The 27824-nt window shown below is 35.6% G+C and overlaps 1 protein-coding gene across 3 annotated transcripts in view; it reads left to right on the top strand.

Moving 5' to 3' along the window:
* Positions 1–18338, top strand: part of Ghr (growth hormone receptor) — a 250955-nt gene extending 232617 nt beyond the window's left edge. For all 3 annotated transcript variants that reach the window (XM_026415487.2, XM_026415485.2, XM_026415486.2), the window contains 5 exons: positions 1593–1771; positions 7778–7943; positions 10613–10703; positions 15098–15167; positions 15334–18338. In XM_026415487.2, coding sequence (XP_026271272.2) covers positions 1593–1771; positions 7778–7943; positions 10613–10703; positions 15098–15167; positions 15334–16308 — 1481 coding nt within the window. In that variant the 3' untranslated portion in view covers positions 16309–18338. The remainder of the gene's footprint in view (positions 1–1592; positions 1772–7777; positions 7944–10612; positions 10704–15097; positions 15168–15333) is intronic.
* Positions 18339–27824: the final 9486 nt, after the last annotated feature.

Below are 27824 nucleotides of genomic sequence, written 5' to 3'. Positions count from 1 at the left end.
CCACATTCCACTCCTGACCCTGCCAACTCACTTACCTGCCAATGCTCACTTCCAATGAGTGCCTACATGTGTCGCCACTGAGGTGGGTGTTGTGCCACGAAATGAGTAAGACATACTTGAGTCATACATATGCATTCTACTATTTCACAGGACTGGTCCTTAGATTTAGAAGATATTTATATATCTCAGAGGAGTTCTCAAGTATAGTGAATAGGTGTGTTTATAGAGGTAAGGGGGAGTTTATTACTATACTTGGGAGAGTGATACTGAGCCTTTTCCAAAAGGACACTGTCCCATATTCTCTATTTAAAGTAGAAATGGAAATTTCTAAGATGCATCATGAGTAATAAGTTTTAGAAAATGTTTAATAAAAACATTTTTATATGTTGGTCATGGAAAGGATTAAGCTTTAGTTATAGGGATTCCTCAACCAATCTGGAAAGGTGAGGCCATTATATGGCCATATATAGTTTGAACATCTTCAGATTTTATTTGCAAAATAGTCATGTGTATCTGACTACTGTTTAAAAATAGGAAAAGATTTTCTCCATTAAAAAAAAAAGTGCTGTCTGTTCCACCATGGTCAACAAGATGTTCTTGTGCTGTAAATTCTGTTTCTAGTCTGAATCAGTATAAGAACTTCCCATTTGGGCCCCAGATTTGTAACCCATAAGAGCTCTTCATAGCCCATAACCTGTAGGTGACCATCTACATATGTTAGAATGTAAATTTTACTCAGTATCTGCAACAGATTTCAAAAGTCTCAATAATCTTAGCAATGATCTACTTGGGATTATTTAGAATATAAATTTAGATATAGCTCGTAGCTTTGGAATCTATCATTTTCTTCATCAATCTTTGGGAAACTGTGGTCTTTGTGGTCCTAAAAATAAGAATGCAACAGATTTATCTAAGAATGTAGAGTTGATCCTTATAAAGGGAGCACAGTACTATTTCATATTGTTCACATGTCAGTTAAGCAAAAAGCAGAAAACTCTGGGTCACCAACAGTCCAAGAGAGCAGTGTAATGCCTTTCTTGTGTCTAAAGAAAGTGCATGGCTGGGAAGACAGCAGAACTCAGGAGTGTCTGCAAAATTTTCCAAAGGATTGCATTGGTAGCAATCAAGAGATGAGTAACACAAAGGTCTTATCCTCTGGTCATTCAGAGTTTGGAAGAAAAAAGGATTCCTCTACCCCAGTACCAATACAGCCCATGTTTAAATACTGAGGTCTTTCTGATTCTCTGTTCCTTCAGGTTTGAGTTAAAATAAATTTCCTTTCCAAAATCCTATTCATGCTCTCAGAGCTAAAAGAAATAAAATGTGACAGATCTTCAAATCTTATAGATCAGATTTTAGACTTAAAATGAACTTTTGGAGGATCTTCTTAAAAATCAAATAAAAATTTAAAAAAATAGATTATCCTTACATAAAAAAATGGTACTCTCTTATAAGATGGGAGTTATAATAATAGAAATATTGGGAGAATTAAAAGTATAAAATATATGAAGTAATTGGTCTCTTCAGAGGAAAATCCTCCATTAATATCAAGTTGTATCTCCTGAGTACTAATTCTCTACTGAATTGCACAGTGCAACCTGATCCACCCATTGGCCTCAACTGGACTTTACTGAACATCAGTTTAACTGGGATTCATGCTGATATCCAAGTAAGATGGGAACCACCACCCAATGCAGATGTTCAGAAGGGATGGATAGTTCTGGAATATGAACTTCAATACAAAGAAGTAAATGAAACTCAGTGGAAGACGGTAAGATTTTACTCCCTCTTACACTTTGACTTTTCTTCTTGCTGTTATAACAATCCATCTCTCATTTACAATTAGACTTCCTTTTGACTTACTCCATATACCCATGCTATGTGCCCCATAATTCCTTACTGGAGAAAAATTGATCTGTTCTGTAAAATATCATCATGGAATTTTCCTAGTTGCCTTGGTGTTCAGTGTAATAGTACAGCAAAATAGCAAACTCTAACCACTCAGCTGTCTTTGGAGATGTGACTAACCATGAGAAAGATTATGATCAAGGTCAACAGAGGGCTATGGCCAAATACTTCCCATGATTCAAATTGCTGCTACACACAAGACCCCATTTAAATCAATTCTTAAGTGTCTCCAGAAGAGAAGCAGAGGAAGGAATTTGTTCCTTAGAGGTGTCAGAAAGGTGTTTTATTCCATATCTCAGAGGAGAATCAAGCTAAGAGGTTCTTACATGGGCTAGTGGAGAGCAGGTTAGCCTCGGAGCCCTTACTTCCTTTGCCAAGTCTATGAGAACCCACCTGGCACACAAAAAGAAGAAAAATAGGACTATCATGCTGCTCCCAATACAACAAATTCTAAATCAGTCTAACCACAGGTTCGGCCAAGTCAAGCAGTTTCTGGCCAGACTTCAGGTTGTACCCAGCAGCCTGGCAGAGCTCATCCTGTGCATTCAGTGAACCACGGAAAAAGGAGCCTTTACTTTATCAGTAAAGGAAAGTTAGGTTTGAGCAGCTTACAAAGTTTAAACTGTTACAAAGCTGGGCTTTGAGGTTCTGTTTTCTGAGTCATTTTAATTTGGATATCTGATCTATAACTTGGTGCAAAAAAAAAAAAAAGAAAGAAAGAAAGAAAAAAGAAAAACCTGGTTGGATGCTAACTAAAACAAGACTTTCCAAATTCAAGTTATAATTATTTATTGAGCAACAAGGTACAAAAATAAATAATTTGCACACAGCACTGTGCTGGGTGCCTGGAGCAACAGTTCTCAAAATGTGAACTATGGACCTCCAAGGGTCCCCAGATGCTCTCAGGGAGTCCACAGGTATTCTATTTTTACAATATACTAAGATATCCTCTACTTTTCACTATTTGACTCATGGTACAGAAACAATGGTGGGAAAACTACTGGCACCTGAGCAGGAGTCAAGGCCCAGTACCAGACTTTCCAAAAGTCACTCTGTTCCCCCCCCACCATGAGCTCACCGGAAAGGGGAAGAAAAACAGTTTCACATAAGACTGTGCTTGGAATCCCAACGTTTGAGTGTATAGCTTTTTAACATTCTATGTGGCACACGTAAAGGACACATGACACAAGGCACTAGTGAGGTGGAGTGCAAAAGCAGTCCAGCGACTTGAGTTGTCAGCTGAGAGAGCTACTTGTTTGCCTGGAACACCAGTTTTACTTGAAGAACAACTGGTCGATGATTCCTCATATCTGCATTGTCAATCATTTCTTAAGAAAAAAAATAAAAAAGAAGGAAAAAACTGTCACTTCAAGAAAAAAAAAAAACACTGAGCATTGGTACCAATGACAAAATCTGAACTTTCACGAGAAAATCAAAATTTGGGAAAACTTCTATCTGCAGCCATGAGCTTGGTAACTTTCCAATGTATGAAGATTTTCCCAGTAATATCCATGGTGATATTACCAATGTGATGTCTTCATGTTATATTGTAGAATGTGTGAAATTTTTAAAAATTTGCATAAATCAGTGTTTTCCAAGTGACTAATACTAGAGGGAATGGTGATTTTTGTTTAATAAAAATTGTATAGATTATCACGTACATTATGTTTTGAAATTTGTGTACATGGTATAATGACTCAATTGAGCTAATTAATATATGCATTATCTCATATCATTTTTTGAACTGAAGACACTTAAATTCTTCTCTCTTAGTAACTTTCAAAATGTAACACATAGCTTTTAAATAGAGTCTCTCTGTTGTACAATTAATCTCTTAAACACATTCCTCCTAACTGAAATTTTATATCATGTCACCAGTATCACGCCAAGCCTCCAAACTCCATTCCTCCAGTCCCTGGTAACTGTCATTCTACTCCTTACTTATGAGTTCACCTTTCTTGATTCCACATAAAATATCATGTGACATTTGTCCTTTCATACCTGGCTTATTTCACTTAATGTCTTCTAGGTTCATTTGTGTTGTAGCAAATGATAGAATTCCTTTTTTTTTTTTTAGGCTGATACTATTCCATTCTGTATATACCTCATTTCCTTTGCCCATTTATCCATTGATGGACTCTTAGGTTGATCTCTATTTTATTTTTTATCTCTATTTTGACTATTGTGAATAATGCTACCATTAACATGAAAGTGAAAACATACCTTGACATATTGACTTCATCTTCTTTGGCTATAAACTCAAGAATGGAATTGCTAAATGAAGTGCTAATTTTATTTTTAATTTTCTGATGAAATGCTACATATTTTTTAAATGCTTTTTCTACATCTATTGAAATGATCATATTGCTTTGATTCTGCTAATGTGGTATAAAGCATGTATAGATTTTTTTCAGGTCAAACCATTCTTGCTGGGATAAGTCCTTTAATCATGGTGAATGATCCTTTTAATGTATGTTGAATTGGGTTTGATAGTATTTTGTTTGCGGAGGTGCTGCATCTATGTTCATCAGGGATACTATCCAATAATTTTCTTTTTCTGTAGTATCATTGTCTAGCTTGGTATCAGGGTAATCCTGACCTCATAAAATGGGTTTAAAAGTATAAGCATATACATTTTCAATTTTTGGAAGAGTTTGAGAAGGGTTGGTATTGGTTCTTCTGTAAATGTTTAGTAGCATCTATCCATGAAGCCTCATGGTCCTAACTTTTCTTCGATGGGAAACATATTACTGACTCACTCTCCTCGCATAGTTTTCTGTTCAGATTTTCTATTTCTTCATAATTCAGTCTTGGTATGTTGCATGTATCCAGGAATTTACCCTTTTCTTCTAGAGTATTCAATTTGTGGAAAATAATTTCATAGCAGTCTCTTTAGATCCTTGTATTTCTTTGGTATCAGTTATAATGTCTCTTACTTCTGATTTCATTTATCTAAATCTTATTTTTTTCTTAGTCTAGTTAAAAGTTTGTAGAATTTGTTTGGCTTTTCAAAAACACCATTCTTGTTTTGTTGATGTTTTCCATTATTTTTTCAGTGGTCTCTATTTCATTTATTTATTTTCCAATACTTATCATTGTCTTCCTTCTGCTAACTTTGGGATTAGCTTGTTCTTTTTCTAGTTCTTAAGGGTATAACATTGGGTATTTGTTTAAGATATTTGAAAGATAATGAATTTTTTCAGGAAGTTGCAGTGTAGTGTAGAAACATATGTGTAACTGATTTTAGCAGTGAAATATACTTCTTTTTTTGTAACAGAAGTGTATTATCTGTCAGACGAGTATGCCAAGAAAGACTTAGAATGTCAGCAATCCATAATACTCCTACAGAGGATTGATGCACCCACACAGGCCAGTGGCACGTACTGAAGGAGGCACATGAGAAAATTTGAGTTTGGTGTTGCTGGTATAGAATGCTGAAAGAAGATAGAGAAGGAGGTCACAAGTCAAATTACTGAGGGCCCCTTTTTAGTTCTGTTGTTAGAGAAATCTATAAATAGTTTTGGTATTGATAACAGAAAAATTAGGGCTCCAAGAATGAAAACATAAACTTTTAAAAATATTTTAAGAGGGCTGGGATTGTGTCTCAGTGGTAAAGTACTCACCTAGCATGTGTGAGGCACTGGGTTGGATCCTGAGCACCACATTAAATAAATAAACAAATAATTAAAATAAGGGTATTGTGTCCATCTAAAACTAAAAAATATATTTTTAAAAAATTAGGTCTTTCTGCATTTTTTAAATTTATATATGACAACAGAATATATTACAATTCTTATTACATATATAGAGCTCAACTTTTTGTATCTCTGGTTGTATACACAGTATATTTACACCAATTTGTGTCTTTATACACGTACTTTGGATAATAATATCCACCACATTCCACCATCATTAATAACCCCATGCCCCCGCCCGTCCTCTCCAACCCCTCTGCCTTATCTAGAGTTTATCTATTCTTCCCATGCTCCCACTCCCTATCCCACTATGAATCAGCCTCCTTATATCAATGAAAATATTTGGCATTTGGTTTTTTGAGATTGGCTAACTTTACTTAGCATTATCTTCTCTAACTCCATCTATTTACCTGCAAATGCCATGATTTTTTATTCTCTTTCATTGCTGAGTAATATTCCATTGTGTTTATATGCCGCATTTTTAAAATCCATTCACCTATTGAAGGGCATCTAGGTTGGTTCCAGTTTAGCTATTGTGAATTGTACTTCTATAAACATTGATGTGGCTGTGTCCCTGTAGTATGTTGATTTTAAGTCCTTTGGGGATAGACCAAGGAGGGGGATAGCTGGGTCAAATGGTGATTCTATTCCCAGTTTTCCAAGAAATCTCCATACTTCTTTTCATATTGGCTGCACCAGTTTGCAGTCCTACCAGCCGTGTATGATGTACCTTTCCCCCCACATCCTCGCCAACACTTATTGTTGTTTGTATGCTTAATAGCTACCATTCTGACTGGAGTGAGATGAAATCTTAGAGTGGTTTTAATTTGCATTTCTCTAATTGCTAGTGATGATGAACATTTTTTGATGTATTTGTTGATTGCTTGTACATCAACTTCTGAGAAGTGTCTCTTCAGGTCCTTGGCCACATTAAATAAATAAATAAAGGTGTTGTGTCCATCTAAAACTAAAAAATATATTTTTAAAAAAATATTTTAAGAAACTAAGTAAGTTTAATATTCAGAATCCTGCTTCAAAGAATGTATTTAGGCAGAGAATGTAAATATTGCATATATTCAGAGGCTCCTGTAAAAGATACAAACGAACCATGTCATGAAGAAGAAGTATTTTGTGAGTAGAAACCAACCTGGGTGAAAGAAAAAATTGTTTCAGATGCTGAAGGCCTGGCTTCTGACTTAATGAAACCAATTATGAGGATTTTATTTAGGTAAAAATCCATGCTGTTGAAAAAGTGAGTGTTCCAAGTTTACTATAAACAAGAACAAGGTGTTCTACCCAAAAATACATGAAAAGCACATTGAGTACTGGCTCTGAGTATTTGGCTTGGAGGAAAATGTCCTTGCTATTGGGTTTACCTATTTGATAGCAATATGTCTTAAAAGTCTAGCAGTCTCACTCTACCCTTCTCTGGGGAAGTGAAGGGATATCCTGACTAAGGGTGTGAGACATGCTAATTGCCAAAGAACTCCCATGACTTTTTTTTTTTTTTTTTTAAGATTTTGAATAGCAAACTATTTTGAGGTATGTTTTTAAGCCTCTGGAACAAGTAGATTAAAGTGTTTAGTAGCTTCTAATACAATTATTTGAAAGTTAAACAAAGACAACTATGATATTTCCAGGACGCTTCCCAATTCTACAATAACAAATAAATTACTACCCAGAATTTCCAAAGAACACAGATAATTTGTTATGGCTATCATTTGTTTTGGCGTGGAAATGTGTTTGTTTTTTTCTGTTCTAATGTCTTCCTCCATACAAAACTGAAATGTCCTAGATAAGTACACAATATTTCTGTAATCTTGTAATCTTCTTTATAGTTCCTCCATTCCCCATAAGAATCTCTTTGCTTTAATCTTAGCAGAATATCTGACAGCCTAATGTAAAGATATAACTGCATCTCTTTAAGCAAATCCATCACATCTGTGGGTTTAAACCAAAATAAATTTAAAGACTATTAACGTTTAAACAAGAATTATTTTTTACATAATTTGTTTCAATCTTCTTTTCAGTAGCAAACTCCCTCTGGACACTTTAAAATATTACTTACTTTATAGAAATCCATTTTTAATACAAATGGGAGAACACCCAAAGTATATACTACTTTGAGTTGTTGATTCTCTAGCCAATAAGCTTTATATATTTTGTCTTGAAAGATGGACCCAATATTGTCAACATCAGTTCCTGTATACTCCTTGAGACTGGATAAAGAATATGAAGTGCGTGTGAGATCCAGACAACGAAATTCAGAGAAATATGGCGAGTTCAGTGAGGTGCTCTTTGTAACACTTCCTCAAATGAGCCCATATGCATGTGAAGAAGGTAAAAAAAATTAAAATAGCAGTCAAAATGTCTTTTTGCAATAATAGCAATTGATATGTGCCTGTTAGCAAGTTGTATGCACTAACACTAAATATCATGGTGAGACCTTGAGCTCACTATCTATGACAGGTATTATGTGTTGTAAAAGCAGAAAGAGTTAGTTTTCAAATTAGTTCACTCAGGAAAGGTCCTGGGGCAGGTGGACATTTAGAAAGGAGAATACAGTGGTTTTCTCGGGATAGTGAAATTTCAGACATTTTTTTTTCCTTTACATCATTTCTGTATTTCTAAAATTTTCTATAATGAGTTTGTTTTTAATATGTAATCAAAAAAATCTTTTACTAATGCAGGGGGCAGGAAGTCATCCCAGTCTATATGTATGAATGAATTTATGACATGTAAGAGAAAGCCTTCTTTTGCAGGTGCTCACTGGATTTAGAGAAACCTTAATCGAGAGGAAAGCTGAGAAGTGGTGTATTAAGCCCAGTATGGTGGTGCACGCCTATAATCCTAGTGGCTTGGGTGGCTGAGGCAGGAGGATCATGAGTTCAAAGGCAGCCTCAGCAAAGGCAAGGCACTAAACAACTCAGTGATACCTTGTTCCTAAATAAAATACAAAATAGGATTAGGGATGTGGCTCAGTGGCTGAGTACCCCTGAGTTCAATCCCCATTGTTCCCCCTGCAAAAAAAAAAAAAAGAAGTGTTGTGTTATTTGGCTCAGAGGAGACACGAAACATTTGAAGATCTTATATGGAAGAACCATAAAGATAGTTAAAGTTACCTTTATCTAAAGAAATAGGGAAGGCTGGTGAATAGTGAGCAGTAAGTGTATAGCATTGTCACTCTCAAATGGGAATTAGCTATAGCCCTTCCACACTGAAACAGAAGATTTATAGGGACTTAGGAGAAATTGAAGTTTGTTAATGAAATAAGCTACAGAGAAACTAAGTTTATATTTTTGCATTAACTGAATAGGTATAATAATCTCACTAAACAGGACTAATGAAAACTTTTATAGCATCATTTTTTTTCTGGTTAACTGGTTACTTGTTTTTAAACAATATGAGATAAAATGCAACTCTGATTTAAAATGCAACTGTGATTTAAGCACTTTTTAAGCTTAATATGGTGGCATTTAATTCACTTAACATAGGTTTTTTCAAAAGCTTCACTTTTCCTTCCATATTTGAAAAAAATGAATATCTGGTTCTAATGCTTCTAAATATGTTATTGATAAAAAATGACAGATATTACAAGTTCTAAAATGGTGTTCGCTTTCCTACTAATTCTTAAAAAACATTTACAATACCTGTCTAGGAGATTTTAATAACTTATTAAATAAGAAAAGCATATTAAAGTATAAAGGCAGATATTTAGAAAAGCAACATTAAGGTAAATTCCACTTGCCTTTTATTAGGGTGTTTAGCCTCTGCCACTGTAGTGAGAATATTAACTTTAAGGTTACTGAGAGAGGCACTTAGTCCTAAGGAATGAAATAGATGCCCCCAAGTTTCATTCAAAATATACTAAACTCTGAAAACAGGAACCTCAGTGGGACACACACATACACACACACACACACACTTTTTTATAGCTGTAAAACATAACTTTCACATGTCTAAGAAATTTCTGTCATGATTCATTAATAAAAACTCTGCCCTGATATTTTTGATATATCCTCAATCTGGAAGCTAAAAACTATCATCACATTTATTTAAATAAATAAATGAATGAATGAATGAATGAATGAATAAATAAATAAATAAAGTGATACTCATTTACTTAAGCTTAACAAACAACAGGTTTTTTCCCCTAGCACCAAAGCCTTTATTGACAATCTTTTTTTTTAATTTGTCCTAATTAGTTATACATGACAGCAGAATGCATTTCAATTCATTGTACACAAATGGAGCACAACTTTTCTTTTCTCTGGTTGTACACGATGTAGAGTTGCACCCTATATACAGTCATGCATGTACCTAGGGTAATGATGTTCATCTCATTCTAACATCTTTCCTGCCCCTGTGCCCCCTCCTCTTTTCTCCCTCCCCTTTGCTCAATCAAAGTTCCTCCATTCTTCCCACACCCACCCCAATTTGGATCAGCATCCACTTATCAGAGAGAACATTTAGCCTTTGGTTTTTTGGGTTTGACTTACTTCACTTAGCATAATATTCTCCAACTCCATCCATTTATCTGCAAATGCCATAATTTTATTCTCTTGTAATGCTGAGAGAGATTCCATTTTGTATATGTACCACAGTTTCTTTATCCATTCATCTACTGAAGGGCATCTAGGTTGGTTCTACAGTTTAGCTATTATGAATTAAGATGCTATGAACATTGATGTGGCTGTTATTGACACTCTTTGGACACATAAGATGCTTAAAGCAGTTTGGTTTACTCTTAAATCATGCATTATGTTTGAACTGCATGCTTTTTATTTTGAAGATTTTTTTTAAGTGAAAGGATTTGAATAGTGGACAGAGGTGTTCTTAGAACAGGAAAAAATCCTAATTTATCTCACTCTGCTTCTGTAGTTGTCAAGTAAGATGATTGACTTCACTAGAAAAATTCAAGTTAGCAAATATTTTATATAAGAAAGTGAAATGTAAACTTGCTTCAACTATTCATACATGTGTGAGTAAAATATTCCCATGTGTTTCAGATTTCCGGTTTCCATGGTTTTTAATTATTATCTTTGGAATATTTGGGCTAACAGTGATGCTATTTGTAGTCATATTTTCTAAACAGCAAAGGTAGGTGTGATACAGTATTCTCTGGTATGTTTTTGCAAGTTGTTCAGATTTCCATGCATTTCTGTGTTTTATTTGATATTTTCTCTTGCATATTGAGTATAAATTTTATGTAACACAGTATACCTTTATGTCCAGTTATATGTTTACTATTTCTAAAAACTCAATTTGTTGGGTTCATCTTTGAGAAAATACAGGTTTAGACTCTATCTATGAAGTTGTGTAGGACATTAAGAGCTTAGACTAATGATACCACACACTATGTAATAGGCACCTCTTCCCCTCAGTGCTTAAAGATTGACCCATTCACTGCAGGACTCCAGAGCATCATCACGGAGCCTTTGGCTGAGGCTGTCACAGTCCTCAGTATAGGAAAACTGAAATGGCAAACTAAAGCCACCTAGACAATGTAATCTAATAAAAGCATCCTTAAGACTTCATATGATGTGATTTTAAGTAAATCTGGGTCTCGTTTAAATGATTTGGATAGTTATAACTTTGTATTTCACCTGCATTTGCAAATACAACTGAAATGCTAAGTTTGAAGCAATTCTATTTTGCATTTTCTGGGATCCCAAAGATTTGGTTCCAGTGTCTCAGTGACTGCTCTTTGATCCTGTTTGACTCCCTTAACCTTTCTGGGCTTCCACAGTGTCATAGGTAATATGAGTGCTGGTTTATATGCTCTTTAAATTTGCCTTGAGCCCTGAGATGTTATCATTCTGTTTTTCTTCCTGAAATATAAATAAATAAATAAATAAAAATTTAAAAAATTCAGTCCACACTATAGGAAATTATTTTGTACAAAATGTAGAAAAAACAATGGCTATAGATCGCTAGTTTCTTCCATTTAAGGAATTTTAAAAGCCTCATGGGTTAATATGAGGAAAATAAATACATTTTTTAGAATTTTAAGTAATATATGCATTTAAGTAATGCTAAAAACAAGAATCAAATTATTCTGTAAGTTTCTTGGTCTGTACAATTGGTGGGATAATTTATATGTGACTGTCATAAATTATATGTTTGCAAAGTAATTTGTTCTTAACACTGGCAGTCCATTTCAAAACATTGTGAAGGCCAAGAAAATTTGTTATATTGTTAGTTATATCAGCTACAATATTTGGAACAATAAAATCATCCCTCACAACAAATAGGATTTCAAAGAAATTATATTAACTTTTGACTAAAAAAAAGCATTTTCTGTGAATAATGAAGAATTAATCTATGACACTTGTTCAAAATCACCAAATTGTAAAATAGATATGGAGTCTTTATTGTACTACCAATTTCCTATCTAAATTGAATTCTTTACATAAAAAAATCTATTTTTTCTTTTCCATTGAAACATTTATCATTTTCTAAATTTACATGTTCTAATGCAAGTAGGAAATTTGTACAAAATAGTTGTCAGCAGATATGGAAATAACACGTATTCCCAACAATTAATAAGATATCTTGCTCCACAGAATGAGGTGCTGAAGTCAGTCTTTCCGAGAACTCCAAGCTATCGAGTTTTTCAGGTCCCACATGTCTTTAAAGATTTGTGTATCCTAATTCATTTTTGAAGCTTCTTTAATCCAGAAAATTGTCGATTCTACAAAAAAAATTATAATGTGATTCATACTTGAATAAATGATAGCACCCTCACAAACATAGTTTAAAGCCAGATTATCTTTATTCCTTACTAGCTTCTACCATGTGACCCATCCAGCCTTGAAGCTATTATTAATTAAAGGAATCAATAATTAAATCAGCATAAAACAGAAGTAGGAAAGTGAAAGCCAAGTTCAAGCTGCAGATCCACGATTGATTGATTGATTGATTGATTGATTGATTTTGAGTAGGATTCTACTACAAAGCAGATACAAGATAGAGAATTTTCACACCAAAAAAATCCAGATTTCTAGACTGTCTTTAAAACTTGACTGATGTAGTGGAACTAACCTGATCTTTCTACATGGCACATACATGGAAGAAGAGAGCCAGCTGTGCCCTTTGGGAAGGGCATACACTCTCCAGTTTGCCACAAAGCATCTTTTCTTCTCACAGCATTGTGACTGGCCTGCTTCATTTAATGACATGACCAACTTGGGCCCTTGAGATTTCAGGGCCAGCCACTGTGTCAGAAAGTAGCTACAACCATAGAATACAACTAACACAAGTAGAAACACATCATGCTCTTCATAAAGGAGAGGCTCACCTCACAAAATCAACATTAGCCATTTGGGATTCTTTGCTTCCTGTAATTAGGGATATGTTGCATTTTTTAATGTTTGTAAAAATTTGAAATGTGCATTTAGAAATGCCAAATTTAATAATGCAGCAGTGTGACAGAAGGCAAAAGAGCCTCAGTTTGGAGTCAGGTAACTTGGGTTTGAACCTCAGTCATGCCTAGTATTAGTGCATGATTTGAGACTGTTCCTTAATTTTTCAAATCTTTGTGTGAATACTATCATTGACCTCCCTGATAGTTATAAAGTTTAAATAAAATGTTTAGTTCATGATCAAACATTTGTTTTAAAGAGAATTAGTAAAATTTTAGGCTTCAGGTGCCATATGTCTTTGTCACAACAACTCATTTCCACTTCTGTAGCATGACAACAGCCAGAGACAATATGTAACTGAATGAATGTGGCTGTGTTCTACAAAATCAAGTGGTAGTTCAAATTTGGCCCAAAGTCTATAATTTGTACTAAACCCTAATGCAAAGTATATCTCACACTGTCTAGTTTATCAGAGAAGCTCAAAATGAGAGAAATTATTATTAGTAATTTATGTTATTCATTTCTATATCTGCTATTCATCAGTAATAATTTGTTTTAACATTTACTTCACTGAGTAAGCATAGTGGAGAAATCACAAAGCAACTTATACAGTGGAATTTGGTTTATTCTTTAGATTAGATAAAATGGTAGGTGGAAATATTGAAAGGAAGTGTTCCTTATTGGATAGACTGCATAGTCCATTCACACTCAGTGGACTAGCAACTAACTGATATTCAAACTCCAGGTTACTGTCCCTGCCTAACAATGGCATTTCTCACTACATAGGAGGTGTTTTTGTTTTGTTTTGTTTTGTTTTGTTTTGTTTTGTTTTGTTTTGAACTATAAAACAAGTTGGTTGAAATGAATAATCCCTGAGCTTCTTTCCAGAGCTACAATGTTGGTTTTAAAATTCAAGCTCTAGTTACACCGTCAACAAAATACATGGTTTGTTCCAATTTATTTGGCAAATGCTTGTTGAGCACTTCCATGTGCCAGGAATTGTGCTAAGTGCTAGGGATTCAGCAAGGCACAAGACAGGCAAGACAGACATGGAAATGAATCAGAGTCAAAAATAATTTAAATATTTGGAACAGAAGATATAAGTACAATTACAGTATTATGTATGAAAGTCCATCAAAACAGAAGAAAGAGCAGTGGGGGAGATGAAGGGGATTGAAGGGGAGAAAGGAGGGAATGGGATAAGGGAAGAACAATGGAATGAATCTGACCGAGCTTTTGTTAGGTAAATACATGAATATACCAAAGTGAATCTCAACATCAAGTACCTCCACAAGACACTAATTAAAACAAAACAAAACTATAAGTAAATTGCAGAACAACCAGTAGAGTAGAGGGAGAGAGGAGAAGGGGAAGGGATAAGTGCTGGGGAGTGAATTAGAGCAAATTATATTCCATGCTTTTGTGATTATGTCAAAATGAATCCGAATGTTATATATAACTAAAAAGAATCAAATAATCAAAGTCCAAACTGTAAAAAAAAAAAAAAATCCATTCTCAAAAGTGGGAGCTAGTTCATATTTAGCCTACTCTATCTGAAATGGCCCTTGTAATAACTGTCTGGTTAAAAATCATCTTAGATGACTTTATGATTAATGTCAACTGTGTGGTGTTACCTTGTCTCGCATCACCCTTTTTCAAGGGCACAAATAATGTTGGCTGGCTCTACATAGATTGGTTCTTTTTCCTTTATTCATTTTTTTTTCTGCAAATTACTGAGGAGATGTACAATAAAATTGCTTTCCTTGTAACAGACTAACAGACATGGACATTGGCTTCAGGTAGAATTAAATTTCTCTCTCCCAAATGCTAAAGTGGGATGGCCATAAAAAGCATTAAGAAAAAAATGAAATTATAGAAAAACCACATTTTATTTGAATAGACTTCAGAAGAGGACTTTTTTGTTATTATTGTTTTTCTTTCTTACACTTTTTGAAGTTTTTCTTTATCATTTACTGCTTTACATTTTTCTTCCCTTTCTCAGCTTCCACTTATATAGAATATCAAAATTCTTGAAATAAGTAATATTCTGCCAATATTTTATTTGTTTTGAAATAAGAGAAATGTGTAACTTTTAAGATCTGTCAAATGAAAATTCTGTTTGTTTTCAAGGATTAAGATGCTGATTTTGCCCCCAGTACCAGTTCCAAAGATTAAAGGAATTGATCCAGACCTCCTCAAGGTAATTAATAAATCCATCTAAACTATAGATTGTGACTGCACTAACTAATACCTGAAGAACATTGCCACATGTTGAGAGCTTTTTGCAAGCTGTGTGTATTGGATTTAAATGATTTCGTCATTATGAGTTTCTTTTCATTAATCTTCATTTTCTTTCTGCTTCATAGGAAGGAAAATTAGAGGAGGTGAACACAATCTTAGCCATTCATGATAACTATAAACCTGAATTCTACAATGATGACTCTTGGGTTGAATTTATTGAACTAGATATTGATGATCCTGATGAAAAGACTGAAGGATCAGACACAGACAGACTTCTAAGCAACGACCATCAGAAATCCCTAAATGTCCTTGGGGCCAAGGACGACGACTCGGGCCGAACCAGTTGTTATGAACCCGACATTCTGGAGACTGATTTCAATGCTAATGACTTAGGTGATGGTACCTCAGAGGTGGCTCAGCCACAAAGGTTAAAAGGGGAAGCCGATCTCTTGTGCCTTGACCATAAGAATCAAAATGAGTCACCTTATCATGATGCTTCCCCTGCCATTCAACAACCCAGCATCATCCTGGCAGAGGAAGAAGACAAACCACAACCACTTCTCATTGGTGAAACTGAGTCAACTCACCAAGTTGCCCCTACTCAGATAAGCAATCCGAATTCACTGGCAAACATTGACTTTTATGCCCAGGTGAGCGACATTACACCAGCAGGGAGTGTGGTCCTTTCCCCGGGCCAAAAGAATAAGGCTGGGATGGCCCAGTGCGACACGCATCTAGAAATGGCCTCACTCTGCCAAGCGAACTTCATCATGGACAATGCCTACTTCTGTGAGGCAGATGCCAAAAAGTGCATCGCTGTGGCCCCTCATGTGGAGGTCGAGTCACATGCAGAGCCAAGCTTTAACCAGGAGGATATTTACATCACCACAGAAAGCCTTACCACTACTGCTGGGAGGTCTGGGACAGCAGAACATGCCCCAGGTTCTGAGTTGCCCGTCCCAGACTATACCTCTATTCATATAGTGCAGTCTCCACAGGGCCTTGTCCTCAATGCGACTGCCTTGCCCTTGCGGGACAAAGAGTTTCTCTCATCGTGTGGCTACGTCAGCACTGACCACCTGAACAAAATCATGCCGTAGCCTTACTTTGATTTCCCAAGAATAACATACTGAATCGCCAAGAATTGGCTGGGGCATGAATGCTGAAACCAAAACAATCTTTAAACATTTGGGGGGAGACTGTGAGGGTGGGTATGGATTCAAATGCCTTTTCCTGAAATGTGGAAATGTTATTAAAAGGAAAATAACAAGAACATTTAATCAGAGAGATATTCCCGTTGTGAATTGTAAATATTTTAAAGAATTGTCTCAAAAGACTCTTCAATAGCAGTGATTGTCTTATTATTGTGGGTGTTAATTTTGTGATACTAAGCATCGGATGGCTACGTTTTTAATGTATAGTAAATTGTGCTTTTTGAAAAAGCAAAAACAATCAGGTGGCTTTTGCAGTTCAGGAAATCAAATGCAAATCATAGCACAGGCTAATTTTTTTTTCTTTTTTTAATAATTGGGAAGTAAAAATCTAGGCAAGAAAGCAAAAGTAGTTTGGATATGTAAAACATTTATTTTGACATAAAATTGATAAAGATATTTTTAATAATTTAAACTTCAAGCATGGCTATTTTATAATACACTACACACTGTGTACTGTAGTTCACAATGACCCCATCTAAGGAATGTAGTAACTACAGTCTAAAGCTGGTTTAATGCTTCAGTCAATACACCTGAAGAAAAACAGACAAGCTAGTTTTTTACAAGTCCCTTTTTTATACCTCCCCAAAGTTCTTAAGTAATTCTAAGATCTCTAATAACCTGCATTATTGGAATATACTCATTTTATCTGAATTTTTAAACAGATATTTTTAAGTTAGAAAACTTTTAAATGTTTACATGGATCAATGCACCATAAACCAAAAAACAGGAAGGAGGAAAAATACAAAAACAAACAAACAAACAAACAAAAAACCCTTCTTTACCAAATTTCAGTGCAAGCCAGAGAGCTAATGCTAAGACAAGTAGAAGTTACAGCTGGCTCCCCTGGTCCAGGCTGCTGACGTGCAGAAGTGCACGTGGTATGAATTTTTTTAGCACACAGATCATGAGAAATAAGCTCCAAAACCTGCAATGGTATCTTTTCAAACACAGCTTGGTTTCATTTCATAGTTACCTAAAAGAAGAATAAAGTATAAGCAGCATTTTGTAAGTAGAAGCAGATCAAATGAAGTTAACTGAACAATGGAACAGAAAGCTTAAGAAATAGGTTTTTGTTCCATAGTCTATAGCTGAGGACACATTCATTATTTGTGGTAACAAGGGACAGATGGTAAGCAAGCCAAAAGAGAACTCAAAATTAATCAAACCAATAGAAGAAGCTTTCTCACCAAGCTTAATAGGATTTACTTAAAACTGTAAAATAAGTTTCATCATTTTTTATTTCTCCTTTGAGAGGATTGGCCTCCAACCAGGTAGTCAGAAGAAAATGAAGGAGCCTAAGTAATTTATCAATTATTTTCCAATTCTTTAACAACCTAAACATTATCCTTTGGAATAGCTCCCCTAAAGGTTTATGAAAGAGAAGAATCTCATCTCACTGAATATGTCTCACTTTACGTATTTTTTTAAAAACACTTTAAACTTTAAAATTAGTTCTACTTGCCATTTAGCTCAAGACCTTTTGGGGAAGCAAGCTTAATGGCTGGCAGTTCCCTCTTTCTTACGGAAAAGTGAAAAATCTAGAATTGGGTGTTTAAAGTTCAACATGTTACTTCATGATAGATGTTTAATAGATTCTCTGCTACCTTGCTGCTATGGTTTTCTCTAAAAGCTACAAAATTTAGTTTCATATAAAACATCATCAATGTAGAGCCTAATTCAACTTAAAGCTGTGTTTTTGGAAGAATTATATTACTATTTCACAATAGGCTGACCACATTTCTATAGCCAAAAATAGCTAAATACCTCAATCAGTCTCAGAATGTCATTTTGGTACTTTGCTGGCCACACAAGCCATTATTCACTAGTATGACTAGTTGTGTCCTGCAGTCTATATTTAACTTTCTTTATGTCTGTGGATTTGTTCCTTCAAAGTTTAATAAATTTATTTTCTTGGATTCCTGAATGTGTGCTTCTATTGTCAAACCTCAACATGAAAAGATCTTAAGACATGAAAGCATCTTAGACTATATTCTGTGAGTTTTCTCGCTGTAAGGGAAGCTTAGCACATTTAGTTCAAACATCGTAATGCAGTACAGTTTTTTGTTATGTTCTAAATAGAAGCTGAGGAGGCAGCTCCATATCTCTATTTTTTGAGGACACAAGGGTTCCCACTAGGAAATATGCTGCTGGCCTGTTTGAACTATGCCTTCTTTGGGCTGTACCTCTCATGGGCTATGCCTTGCACACATTATAGAAGTCAAATGGTGCATCCAAGTTGATGTGGGGTGCATGTGGGGTGGGGTGCATGTGGGGTGGGGAAGAGTGTTGCTTGGGCATTGTCTTCAAACTACATTCCTAGGTTGAGCATGTGACCTGGAAAGAGGAAAATCAGCTCTTCCTCTACTATTCACACACTGACACAAGTCAATTTGTCAGACTGGCTACTTGTCATCATGGGGAGCAGATAATTCTTTCCCATAGCCTCCCAGACCTGGAATAGAGGCCAGTTGGGTAGGTTGTGTAGGAACTTGAGAGGGCAGGAAAGCCAGGAAGCATAGATTATGCTACAGAAGATTCCAACTGTTTATTTTAGCAAGTTGAGTGCAAACTGTCACAACTTTTCATATTTGAGGGTTAAATTCACTACAGAAAATAATTTTTCCACCTACTGCCTTCTGCCCTTTGAGAGGCCATTACTTCAAAGAATTGTGGAGTAAAACCACTGGGCTTTTTTATTTGGAAATATGTTTCAGAAATTTGTGGCCTTTATCTCACTAGAATATTGGAACTTATACTACAACCTTTACAGAACAAAACAAATAAAAGGTTATCATTATAAGCACCAGACATCTATTTCTTACATATGTTATACAAGACCCAGCCTTCTATGAACAGAGAGCACAATCCTTTCTATTTCAGAAAATTAATGGTATGTTGAAGATGGCTACACATGTGTTTATGTATTTAAACTTCTCAGTTCTACTAAGATACACCACACCAAAATGTATTCAAGTGTTATAAGATTTACATATTTTTACACTCAAAAAATCTTTTTATATGCTTTTTCAAGGTAAGATAGCAGAAAAACTGGAAGATTCTTAAATCTGAATTCTTTACTTTAGAATCCAATATCTCACATAATTTACTCCATAACTACTTGAATATTTAAGAGCTGGATGTAAAGGGAATTTGACCTTTGACTAACATTTGAGCTCTGTTCCTTGGAATTTGACCTTTGACTAACATTTGAGCTCTGTTCCTTGGAAATCTAATAAGCATATTATATCAACTATGTTACACAGGCAACATTGACCATGGTTAAAATGATCTCTGGTAAATTATATCTGGCTGGATAGAAAACATAAATACATGGGATAAACCATACTTCAAACCTGGGCATGGTGACTCTTAGAACTGAGCATGTGCCCTTCAGGAGCACCAGGAGTTATGCCTATGGAGTTGTAACAAAAGCTACTGGTGCCACTGAGGCATAGAGCTTCTGTGCCTGGTAGACTCCATTAGCTTCCCAGTATGGGACGTCTTCCCTTACACCTGAGCTTCCACTTGGTAAAGGAGGAAAGATCATGGCTGCTGGACAGCTATGTAAACAGTTTTTGGACTGCTACATGGACAGTTGCCATGACTATGATTCTTAAGCAGGAAGTCCATTGGTACCTGCCCTACATCCTTCCTATCCTCCATTTCAGAGTAGACTGGGACCAAGTGGGATCTGTGGCCATCTAGTGGATGTTGGGTTGAGCCTACCTTGGAAAGATCCCCTTACAGACTAGTAAGAGAAACTTGCTATTCATTCCTTGAACAAAGTTTATGCTTTCCCATCCCTGAATTCTTATTCAGGACTCTTCCCCCACCTGAAAAGCTCCCACGTACCAATCCTGCCTCCCCAAATTATTCTCATGCTTCGTGACCTGCTCCAATGGCTTCTTCAAAAAACATCTGATTCTTTCCAGCCTGAAGATCATTTCTTCTTCAAAACCACTTTTAATGCCTGAAGCCTGAAGATCATTTCTTCTTCAAAACCACTTTTAATGGCGCTTATCACACTCTGTTTATTATTCATCTAACAATCTCACAGGATAGGATCTACCAATATGTATTCTTGGGAATACCTGATCCCTAAAATGCTCTTAAATGGATGATACTGTGCTCAATAAGTTTGGGGAAATCCTCAAATTTCATTACCTTCATTTTGATATTTTAACATTTCTAAAGTTTAAAAAATACACTCATTTTTCTGAATTGTTTTTAACAATAAAAAAATACAGGCATACTTTGAAGAAACCACAGGTTTTGTTCCAGACCACTGCAATAAACAGAGTCACAATGAGGTTTTAGTTTCCCAGTGCATACTCACGTTATTTACACTAGTAATACTGTGGTCTGTTAAGTGTACAATGCCTTTACACCTGAAAACAATGTACACATCTAAATACTAATGGTCATCTGAGCCTTCAGAGGTTCACGATCTTTTGGTTGGTGGAGGGTGTTACCTTGATGATGATGGCTACTGACTGATCAGAGTGGTTTATCTGAAAGTTGGGATAAGTAACAATTTCTTTAAGTAAGACAACAGTGAAGTTTGTCACAATGACGGACTCTTTCCTTCACAAAGCATTGCTCTGTAAGACTCATTGCTGTTGGATAGCATTTTACCCAAGCAGAACTTCTTCCAAAATTAGTCAATCCGCTTAAACCCTGCATTTGCTTTATCAACTGAGTTTATGTATATTCTAACTCCTTTGCTGACATTTAAACAATATTCACAGCATCTTCACCAGAAGTAGATGCCATTGAAAGAAAGCACTTTCTTTGCTTGTCCATAAGCAAATCCTCAATCATGTAAGTTTCATCATGAGATTATAGTCATTCGGTCACATCTTCAGGCTCTGCTCCTAATTCTGTTTTCCTGCTATTTCCAGCACCTCTGTAGTGACTTCTTCCACTAATATCTTTAACCCCTTCCAGACTCCTATTAATGTTAGTTAATAACCACAAATGTTGTTGATATCCTCTAGAATGGTAAATCCTTTCCAGAAGGAATTCAGTATATTTTATCAAGATCCTCAAGAGGAATCACTATCTGTGGCAGCTATAGACTTATGAAATATATTTCTTAACTTGTAAGATTTGAAATTTGAATTACTACTTTATCCATGAGTTACAGAATGGATGTTGTATTAGCAGGCAAAAAAATTTAAATCTCATTGTACATCTCCATCAGAACTCTTGGGTGACCAGATGCATTGCCAATCAGCAATAATATTTTAAAAGGAATCTTTTTGTCTGAACATCAGTTCCCTACAGTGGGCTTAAAATATTCAATAAGTCACATTGTAAACAGATGTGCTGCTAACATTCAGGCTTTGTTGTGCTATTTAAAGAGCATAGACTGAGGAGATTTAGTATAGTTCTACAGGGCCCCTGGGCCTTCAGAATGGCAAATGATCATCAGTGCCAACACCTTGGTCAATGACTTTGCAGGAAACTTGCTGCTGCCTCTCCATCAGTATCTGCTGCTTCCCTGGTACTTTTTTATTATGGAGTTGGCCTCTTAAGCCTCATGAATGACATCTGCCGACTGCAAACTTCTCTTCTGCAGCTTCCTCACCCCTCTTAGCCTTCATATCATTGAAGATAATTAGGCCCTCACTCTAAATTGGGCTTTGGCTTAAGGGAATGTTATGGCTGGTTTGATCTTCCACCTACCCACACCACTTATCAGCAATAGGCTGTCTCACTTTCTTATTTGTGTGTTCCCTGGATCAGTACTTTTAATTTCCTTCAAGAACTTTTCCTTCGCATTCACAACTTGGCTCTTGGGTGCAAAAGGGAAAGATTTCAGCTCATCTTGGCTTTCTACATGCCTTCTTCACAGAGCTTAATCATTTCTGGTATTGGTTTAAAGTGAGAGACATGCCACTCTTCCTTTCACTTGAATTTGAGAGGCCATTATAGGGTTATTAATTGGCCTAATTTAAATTGTTTATCTCAGGGAAAAGGTAAACCTGGCGGGAGGGAGAGAGATGGTAAATGACCAGCCAGAATAACAGTAAGAACACTCACCACAATTATTAAGTTTGCAGTCATATGGGTGTGGTTTGTGGCACCCCAAGACAATTACAATAGATCAACGACGGCAGATCACCACAGCAGATATAACAATGATAAAAAGGTTAAAAATTATGACAATTACCAAAAAAATGTGACTTTGGGATGTGAAGTATTGGAAAAATAGCACTCATAGACATGATTCTTGCTGGTTGCTACAAACCTTTAATTTAAAACACACATACGTATACACACATGAGAAAAAAACATAAAATGAGTTATGTCTGTAATGGTGATAAAATATCCATATCTAATATCTAATAACACTTAGGAAAGCTGCTCTGAGAATAACAGCATGCCTTGCACAAAATAAAATTATAAATTTCAGGTAAACATGGATTTGAATGAAGCATTTTTCTGTAATGCCATTAAACTCTTACATCAATGAGCGCCCCCCACCCCCCCCACACACACACACAAAATGAAAGGCAAAGCCACTGTGTAATTAAAATAACCACAGATTCTTCTCAACTCAGGTGTGTTACTTTTTTCATCTATGAAATGACATTATTCTAAGGAGGGCTTCTCTGTGACAGTGACTTCTTATCTGCTTGCCAAAATGGACTTTGAATTTCCTGCCTTTTCAGCACAAAGACTGTGGGAGAGTAATTAGGACATGGAATTTGCCAACACTACAGAACACACAGCTTTCTCCAAAATCTGAGGACTACAACACCAAGAAATGCTTATATCACTCTTAATGAAGAGGAACGTATTTTGCTATAAAACGACAGGATAATACCTGTTATTACTTGAACCAAAATAATTCACTCCTTACTGCTGACTGCTAAGTTAGAAATAAATTCACCACATAGAACTTCAAATATAATAGATTATTGCATTGTAATCTCAGGAAGCTATCATTACAGAAATATATAGAAAGTAATTTTCTATTGATTTGAAAAAAAATAATCCCTACATGATTGCTCTGTAGACATTAAGAAATTTTAGCAGAGTTTTCTGTAAGTATTAAATAATTTGTCAGGAAATTGTTTTCACTTTGGATTTCTCAATGGAACAGATACTGTGGGTTACTGGTGGTGAGTACTGCTCCCTCACATGCTGAGAAGTACACTGAGGCAAGCATATAAAGCAGGGTTTGAAAAGGGGTAACATAGATTTCTCCTGGGAGGGAAAAGGGGGCCCTAGATGGTATCCTGGTACCCCAAGAAGTTAGAGCATTCTGTCTTTTTGTAATATGTCCTAGGCTTCCTTTGTTCTCCTGCTCTCTTCCCCTTATTGCTCTCCTTCCTGCATTTGTAACTAGGCTCAGGAGATGATCAGTGGGATGGCCAAAAGGTGAGAAGCAGATGGGCTGGAGGGGCCAAGCAGGAAGGGGGCCCAGGGTGCATTAACAATTTCTGTAACTCCCTGTAGGGAAGGACAATCCCTGGTACTGGTTACCTTAGCAACTTGTTGGAGCTAGGGCAGGTTTTCTTGATAAGGGTGAAGAAAGGGCTCTGAAGGCATTGACATTTCAATCCCTCTCCAACTTCCAGACCCAAATTGGCCTCCTTGATTTGATCTGACCCAATTTACCTATATATACTGATTGCCTCTTTTAATTCTGGCTTCAGAACTGTATTCCAAAAATCTAAAGTAGAAAGATTTTTATTGATAGATTTTCTTTAGATGGTACAACATGATCTAATTAATATCTGATTTTATAAAAATCAAACTTTCATGCGTATTAAGCATAACAAATCTGTTCTGATTTTATAAAAAAAAACAACTTTCATGTGTATTAAGCATAACAAATTTGTTCTGATTTTATTTAAAAATTTTCATGTGTATTAAACATAACAAACCTGGGTTGTAAGCAAATTAGATATTATTTTTTAGCATTTTATAAGGAAAAAAAGCTCAGAAAACTTGATTTTTCTGAATTTAATAAACTAGTAAGTGATGGAGTTAGGATCAAAACCCAGTCCCTCTTACTAGTCCATAGTTCTGGAAACATGAAAACTACACCATTATTTGAAAGAGGAAAAGCTTCTGACTTGGTTCACAAGGAGAAAAAAATATTTGACTTTACCTTTAAGATCACAGTTGAGACAGGGTCAAAAACAGACAGAAGTGATTTAGTTAGTGATAGGTCAGTATTAATGCTATACACAGGCCATGAAAAGAGCATTGCATGGGCTCTCATCCAGTGAGAAAGTCCACCGAACAGGGTAAAGGAGAGTGTGGCTACAGAGTCGATAACCAAGTCCTCTGGAGACCAAACAGGAAGCAGGTCTGATTTTATTGCGCAGCTACGATGTATATCTCAGGCAGTAGCTAGGCAGATTACAGGCAGCCACCAGTGCAATTCTGCTAACTGCCCAGTCGAGGAGTGGGCCGTGGAGCAAGCACAGGGACTGTGTCTACCAGGTAAGCAGCCTGCGGCTCACAGGCCTAGGAAGAGGGGAGTGGCCTGCCACTCAGACGCCCTTAACATATGCCATGTATGCAGTGCTCCATGCACTTGTCCCCACAGAGCATAAAGAGGGAGATCATGAGGTGAAAAGAAAAACAACCAAGCACACTGCTCACGTTTCTACCCATTGAAAGGATTTTCTTTCACCATTTTCTTTCTGGGATCTTGACTGTGATTATAAATGTAAATAGTACCAGAATACCACGCAAAACTATTTGAATTGGACATGAATTTTTCCCTCCTTAGTCAACTTATTATAAGAACCTGCCCAGGCTGTGTGTGGTGCCACATGCCTTTAATCCCAGCAGCTCTGGAGGCTGAGGCAGGAGAATCTCAAGTTCAAAGCCAGCCTCAGCAACTTTGCGAGGGCTTAGGTAATTTAGCAAGTCCCTGTCTCAAAATAAAACATATAAAAGGACTGGGGATGTGGTTCAGTTGTTATGTGCTCCTGAGTTCAATCCCTGGGAAGGAAGGAAGGAAGGAAGGAAGGAAGGAAGGAAGGAAGGAAGGAAGGAAGGAAGGAAGGGAGGGGAAACAAACTGCCCAAGAGATCACAAATACAGACTGAGGAAAAGGATGCAAATAAACAAAGATAAATTTATGTAGAGAAGTGAGCTATCTGTTCAAGAAAATTAGTTGTATAATCTGTCTTCTCTAATTTAAACTTTCACACATTTCCACTGACGAAGGATTGTTGCAGCACCTCTTCCTCTATGTAGTAATGGAAGAATTAACACATAGTTCATGATCTGCAACTTCATTGCAAGGTCACTTGATGTCACTCAATCAGACATTTATGCTTCCCTATTGCAGCATTAGAACAATTTTTTTTCAAAGAACAGTTACTTATCAAAGAAGTAATGGTTTGCTTCAAAACCCTATGGATCTGTACTGTGATTCTCTTATTAAGTCTGGGGATATGACTTAATGGTTTAGCAACTCTGTATTCAATCTCAGTTCAAAAAAATATATATATATATAGCTCTCAAAAAATTAAGATATTGACAAAATCAGAGGAAAAGTTGGTAATTATTGCTAAATGTAGTGTAGACAATAATCTAAACATGACTTATGATTTGGGTACATATGAAAGAAGGGGAGCACTCCTCTTGTCATATTATCTTTGAAGAGCACATATTTGAGAAGTTATATGTAACTGCAGATGAGAAGAATGACAAGATTAATCTGGTTTATGAAATGATGGACACACCTGGAATGGTCTGCCAAATCTATTTGACAGAGTTTCTCAACAATTTAAAGAATACCAAAACAGTGGTCAATACTAAGAATTCGTGCTGTGGGCAAAACCCCCTAAACTACAGTAAATGGGAATATTTTCATGATATTTTACCTAAATTTTTAGAACTATAAATTCTTATTGTTATTAAATGACAATGTGGATTAATAAATTTTTTCAGTCATAAACTTTAGTACTTTAACTCACTTTATATGATTACCAAAGTTTGGAGTCTTGAAAGTATATGGTCTTTATTTTGATTAAATTATTAAAATGAGAGCCAAGTAATAAACAAAATTTATAGAATTTAACACCTTATAGTTGAATATTACATTTTTTAAACTAAATTTAGCTAAGTATTTTCCTTTCATTGTTTATTTGCTAAAGAGGTAGGTAAAATAGGTATTATGCCCATATCTGGGTTGAGACAAAGAACTTAACTTACCTAGAGCCACAGAACTAGTTATAATATCTGACAGTAGGACTCACCTTTCCTTCCTAACACATTCTGTGTTCTTTTCTCATTTAAACTATATATACTTATTCAGACTGAAACTGAAAAAAAATTGTCTCTATCTCATTAATAACAGCAATCAAATATAAATGTATACAAAACATATTATTTCTAAGCAAATTATTAATTTGAAAGGGAGCTATCAATCTATGTTAATTATTTCAAAAATAAGTATTGTTAAAAAAGTAAGTCTGGGCCTGGGGATATAGCTCAATTGGTAGAGTGCTTTCCTTGCATGCACAAAGCCCTGGGTTCAATCCCCACCACCACCACACACACGCGCACACACACACACAAATAGTAAATCTGATTATAGAAAACTCTATTCAAAGACTTCTAGAGCTGACAAATTTAGCAAAGCAACAGGACACAAGATCAACATACATAAATCAATTGCTTTCTTAAAGTGAAGTAATAAATCTGCTGAGAGAAAAATCAGAAAACCATTCACAGTAAAACAAACAAAAAAACAACAACAAAAAAAAAACTTGGGGGTAAATCTAACCACAGTAGTGAAAGAACTTTACAATTAAAACTATGGAACACTGAAGAATGAAATTTAAGACCATAGAAGATGGAGAAACTGCCCATGTTCTTGGTGGGTAGGCAAAATTAATATTATCAAAATGGCCATACTACCAAAAGATTCACTACAATCCCCATCAAAATACCAATGACATTCTTTACAGATCTAGAATAAAACAGTACAAAAATTCATTTTGAAGAATAAGAGACCCAGAACAGCCAAAGTAATCCTGAGCAAGAGGAATAAAACTTGAGGCATCACAATACCAAACCTCAAAATATATTACAGAGATAAATGCACTAATAAAATGAGAATAAATTAACAAAAATATGCTTATCTTGTAATTCATTTTGTTAAAGAATAAAAAGTTGATTTTGTGATCTGACTTTTCATATACTGATTTATTATTCTAATAAAATATCTATGTTCTTAAAAAAGAGTATTTAATTGCATGTTTAGAGATGAAGATTTATCATTCCGCAGATGTCACCAATTCGTGATGCAGTGTACCTCAATATTTGAAATATGGAGAGCAGTTTTAGTGATCTATATCCTCTCCACACAATGAACAGCAGGAGAGAAAGAATAAAATAGAAATAAATAGAAGTGATATAAT

This window comes from Urocitellus parryii, chromosome 1 (assembly GCF_045843805.1).
Source record: "Urocitellus parryii isolate mUroPar1 chromosome 1, mUroPar1.hap1, whole genome shotgun sequence".
Classification (NCBI taxonomy): Eukaryota; Metazoa; Chordata; class Mammalia; order Rodentia; family Sciuridae; genus Urocitellus; species Urocitellus parryii.
Note: the sequence above shows the minus strand (reverse complement) of the source record. Positions and strands in the feature narration are given on the sequence as shown.